The sequence below is a fragment of the Coffea eugenioides genome, chromosome 5 (assembly GCF_003713205.1).
Source record: "Coffea eugenioides isolate CCC68of chromosome 5, Ceug_1.0, whole genome shotgun sequence".
NCBI lineage: Eukaryota > Viridiplantae > Streptophyta > Magnoliopsida > Gentianales > Rubiaceae > Coffea > Coffea eugenioides.
Window position 1 is genome coordinate 3,097,289 of NC_040039.1, and position 5,386 is coordinate 3,102,674.

Below are 5,386 nucleotides of genomic sequence, written 5' to 3' on the forward strand. Positions count from 1 at the left end.
AGGGTAGTTTTAGTCTTTACACATTCCTTCTAACGAACACTTAAGTCCTTGGTTCTAATTTGATCCCAAAAATTAATCCCAAGTATGATTTGATCGCCTAATTATACGCTAATCTTGCAAGGCTTTGATTATCGAAATCCTTACGTCCTAAGTATGTTTAGTATATTAGTATCATATTTATCTAAAATTCATTGGTTTTCATCTTAACGCGAAAATTCCTATTAACATTTAACATTATTAACGATTAAAACTAGTTATCGGAAATCAAAGAATTTATTTTAAAGTAATAGAATTAATCCAACTCAAGAAATATTAATTTAGTATGGCAAACCGAATAATTCAATATTGGCACAATTATATTATTTATTACATAGAAATTATCTTTATACTTTTATTGCAAAACAATTAATTACAATACTAGAATTCACAGAAATTAATTATTAGATCAATGAAATAGTTTACCATCGAAATATGAAGTTAATGTAACAAAACTAAGAAGTTTAGTAGTTTAGCACAATTCTTTTATTTTGCACCTAACGTTTATTTCTACGTACTCATTTAAAAACAATTGGACTTAGTGCTAAAATTTATTAAAGAATTAAAATGCAAATAAAATATGCACTGATACTTATATACGTTTTCCAGGGTTCTTATTCATAAGCTGATTCCAACATTTTTACTTTAAATAACATTTGTTAGCCTTCTAATAATTTATTCTTGCACAAGTTCAATTATCAAACTTTTAATGTTCTAAATGTAATTGTAAAGGATTTCCGCTAACACTTAATATTATTAACGCTTAGACTTGGTTATCGGATCTCAAAGAATTAACCTCATGGCATTAAAATAATTTACCCCAAAAAGTGTTAATTTATAATGGCAGGAATCAAATAATTTTTAATATTTTGCACACTTAAACTGTTTGTAACATTAAACTATTTTTACGTACTTAATTAGAATCACATAAAGAGAAATATGCAGTTTATTAACAGTTTAAAAATGCAGGTGCAATGCATATATTTTATATTATGTATATATCTGTAGGCATATTTTCGAGGTTCTCACACTACGTGTCCCCCGAATCCGACGAGGGGAGTTCTGACAGGAGTGAGTTGCTCCCTGGTCAGTTTCAAACTTTCGAAAGTTCGGTAGTACAAGACGTCTACCGAGCTCCCGGGGTCAACGTAGACCTTCTTGACTATGTAGTTGTTGGTGAGAACTTCAATCACAAGAGTTTCGTGGTTGCTGGAAGCGGCAGGGACAGGGTCGCTGGGACCATAGGTAATCACCTCGGATAGCCGAGAGCTCGGCTCGGCCACCTCCATCCCAGCCTGGCGGTAGGTCCGCTTCCGGGAGTTCTGACTGTCTCCTCCCGTCGGACCACCCGCGATTGTGTTGATCACCCCGGCGATGTTAGGGCCGTAGCCCGGTGATCCGTCGTGCGGAGGCCGCTTGTCGTCGCTACGATCCTCGGGATTTCGGCAGTGCATGTTCGTGTCCCGCCTGTCTTCTCGGCGGGGGCCCCGGTTCTCCTAGTGGGAGACGCTTCGGTTGAAGCCTCCATCCTTGCGAACGAATTGCTTCAAGTACCCCTGCCGGACCAAGTTCTCGATCTCTCGCTTCAGATCATTGCAGTCCTCAGTCTCGTGCCCTACATCTCGGTGATAGGCACAATAGAGGTTGGGGTTCCTCTTATCTCTCCTCCCCGAGATTTTAGAAGGTGTTCGGCCGAGGTGATTTTGCCTCATCACAGCCAGGACATGGGACCGGCTGGTATTGAGTGGCGTCAACTCAGCGTCCGAGGTGGACGACCTTCCTTTCGCGATCCAGTCAAAGACGCTCCGGCGGTCTCGGAATTGGTTCGACGGGCCACTGGGGCCTTGTTCTACTCGGCCGGCGTCTTTTTTCCTCCGGGAATCTTGCCCGGTACGAGTGGCTTGAGCCTCCCGCTTCATGCGGTTTAAGTCTTCGCTTCGGATTCCCTGATCTACTCGATCCCAAAGTTCCCGAAGTGTGCGGGGGTAATCCCGGTGTATCTCGGTATTGAAGATTTCCGCGATCAGCCCGTTGGTGAAGGCAGCTATGGTTACCTGCTCATTCTGATCAGGTATCTGTACATTCTCCTCATTGAACCTCTGCACGTATGAGCGCAGTGACTCACCGGGAGCCTGCTGCAGGTTCAATTGGTAAGCTGAAGTCTTCGTAATTGGGCGAGATGATATAAAGCGGTGGATGAACCGATCTATCAACTCGTCTAACGACGAAATACTCCTCGGTTCTAAGCCCCAGAACCACTTTCGGGCCGTCCCCTGCAGGAAGATGGGGAAAGCTCGACAAATTACGGCGTCAGGGACGCAGTAGAGCCGAAATGCAGAGAGGAAGGCGCGGAGGTGATCCTCGGGGTCACCTCGGCCATCGTAGGAACGGAGTGCGAAAATTTTGAAATTTGGGGGGACCATCTCCCCATTGATGTCGTCCGTGAAGGGCGGAGCCCTCAGATATTCGGCTGCTAAGCCTCCGGGACGCCGAGGTGGGTCCTCAGCTCGTTTTCCCAGAAGACCCCGGGAGAACGCCCGAAAAATGGAGGCAATTTTAGATGTCGCCTTGGAAGAGGCGCGCCTGGAAGTGCTCCGAGAGAGGTGCCCCTCATCGGAGTCTTCGCCGGAAGGTACTTCAGGGGACTTCGTCGGTCTCCTCTTGGAGGATTCAGCTTTTTCCTTCCCCTGCCTCTTGAAGTACCCCCCCCAGTTCTTCGAAGATGTTCGGGTTATCAGCCACGAACTCGGCCATCTTGGCGATGGCGTCTGCGTTGTTGGGCTGGGCCCTCGGGGATCCTTGTTCTTCAGAAATACGATCTTGCTGGGCTCCCGATGTTTGCCCAGCCCCGGTCGAAAGGACTCTTCCACTTCTGGAGCGCGTGGATCTCATTTTAGCAGTAATCTCGTTCCCACAAACGGCGCCAATTGAAGAGGTGATTTTTGGTGGGTAACTAGACCGACCTGAATCAGTCCTCTCTCAAGTGAGGTGAGGTGACTTTACTCGTCCGAAGTGGGTGGCGGGGCTTCTCCCCTGGGATCACTCCGACGATCAAGTTAGTATGAGAACGAGAGAAAAGCAATTGTATATGTAAATAAACAGTATGCTTACTTGTTGGGAGTACATAAAGGGTATTTATAGAGCAGGAGTGGATGGCAGGACAGAGGGCTCATGTTAGCGGGACCCATGTCCTGCCATGACGGCTCTGTTCCCTGTCAGGAGGCCTGACTCTGACACTGTAGCCGTCTGGGCAGGGTGACGGGGAACTCTGCATAGTAGCCATTAAGAGCGTCGAGTGCTTTTCAGATAAAGCACTAGCCCCTAATGATGTCAGGCAGTTTGACATCATCAGCGCGTAGCCGAGGTGGAAGTCGGAGGTGCAGAGGTCATCTAAGCAGGAGGTCAGGCATCTGGCCGAGCTTAGGGGTCATGCTCGGGACATGACTGCGCTCATGTGAGAGACGAACCGAGGTCACCTCGGCACCACGGCATGGCCGAGATGAGCATCCTCATAGTCTATAACAAAAACACATTATAGCGGATACTAATATTTACATAAAGTCAAAGTAGTAGTTTATTTCATTTATCTTTTTATTCCAGATGGTAGTACAATTCTCTCATATCGATGTTGTGCGTCTAAGTTTTTGCTCTTGGATTGTCTTGTAGTAGGTCCAGAGTTGCAAAATTGTTAAATATATTATTAGAAACTACTTTTGCATGTGTTAGTTCCCATCAATATTTTTAATTTTTGCAATACTTACTGTAGTATGATGTTTGATTGGGTGCGATAACAATGTAAACTGATGAAAAAAGAAAATATTGCACAAATGTTGATCTGATAGGGGAATCTTCTACAACTATGCCTGCCATGCTTCAGCCTGCTGGGATTTAAAAAAAAATTGATGTCTATCGGGCTGAGTCAGCCCGGCAGCAATGATGTCAAAAGGAAAAAAAAAAGTGTATTATTAGGCAAGCATGTGATTGCCCTGTTGTTTAGACACCTGGTAGTGAACAACTTAAAAAGTCTCAAATGTTCTTCGTTTTGACCCTGTTGATAGATTAGTCAATTAGCAAAAGAAAATCTAAAGGCAATGAGTGAATAAGACTAAGGATAGGTTTTTATCATTTGTGTGGTTCCCTTCTTGGTAAAACTCAAATTATGAAATTTTTGAATTAAGAATATTGCAGTATGACTCGTTATCCATACGACCACAAGAGTGAATTAATTAGGCAAGCATACGAATGCTTTTATATCACTTTTCTCTTGCTATCCATTTTTGTGAAATCTAATTTAGATATAAAAATAAATGATGAAATAATTGTGGAATACTAGCCGTTTAAATTTTCTAGTCAAACAAGCAACTTAAAAATTAATGTTTGAGAAAGATCCCTAGAAAGATAAAAATAAGTTACTGTTGTCTCTACCCTTTCCCAGCCTCTTCCAAATTCCAACCATGCAAAAAGTAAGAGCACAAAATAAAATGCTCTAGTGAGATAGCTAGTGATATTTAACACCGAAGTGTTGCAGTGTTAGTGCTAGTTTCATTGCATTGTGTTTTAATTCGAACACTTCATTTCTCACAATACCTCGATTAATTTCATTGCCAAAATTGTGCAACACCATTGCTGACCAATTAATGAATTTCAGTGGTTGCTTTACCAGTTTAAGCATTTGCCTAATTTAAGCTGTTCTGTTGGCTTAATATGTGGTAGTAGGGCAGGGGTTAGCATTTTAAAACGTACATAGTTAAAGCAACTAATACACTTGTCACCATTTTCATTCAAACCCAATTGGCTTGATACTAATTTGATTGCTTGACTCTCAATTCTAAATAAGATTGCGTATCCCTAGCGTTGTGGATTGGATTTCTTAATAGATGCCTTGGGTTTTTACCATTGTAAACTGTATATTAACATAAGAAAAGCAAAAAAGCATGCACAGGGGTACATATTATCACCACTTAAGAAGCACATAAAAAGTTAAGAAACACACAAAAAAACAAATGGGCCTAAGATGGCAAGCCTTTGGATTTAGCAAACAGTCGGCCCAATAGTCCAATTTAAAAAAAAAAAATTCTAGCCTACCGTGCTTAGTAAGCCCGGCAAGCATAGTTGTAGAAGATCCCTTGTCAGATCAACATTGGTGTGATGTTTTCTTTTTTCATCAATAAACAAAGGAATTAACCTATAAACTGTTGGTGTGCTTTCATTGCCTTTGTCAATGCATTTTTTATTAATTGGATAGGTGTTAGAATTAGTGCCATTGGTTGATAGCTATGTAACATTAGTGAAAATATATTTAAATTCATTTTGATTAATTGAATAGGTGTTAGTCAAACCTTTGATCAAC

The 5,386-nt window shown here is 42.1% G+C and overlaps 1 protein-coding gene across 1 annotated transcript; it reads right to left on the minus strand.

Moving 5' to 3' along the window:
• Positions 1-1,532: 1,532 nt before the first annotated feature.
• Positions 1,533-2,459, minus strand: LOC113770984. Its single transcript, XM_027315618.1, has one exon. It carries the CDS (start codon positions 2,457-2,459, stop codon positions 1,533-1,535), a length of 927 nt encoding a protein of 308 aa, XP_027171419.1.
• Positions 2,460-5,386: the final 2,927 nt, after the last annotated feature.

What these genes read in the sequence shown, in the direction of transcription:
- LOC113770984 (XM_027315618.1), bottom strand. Translation starts at nt 2,459, where the DNA reads ATGGTCCCCCCAAATTTCAAAATTTTCGCACTCCGTTCCTACGATGGC.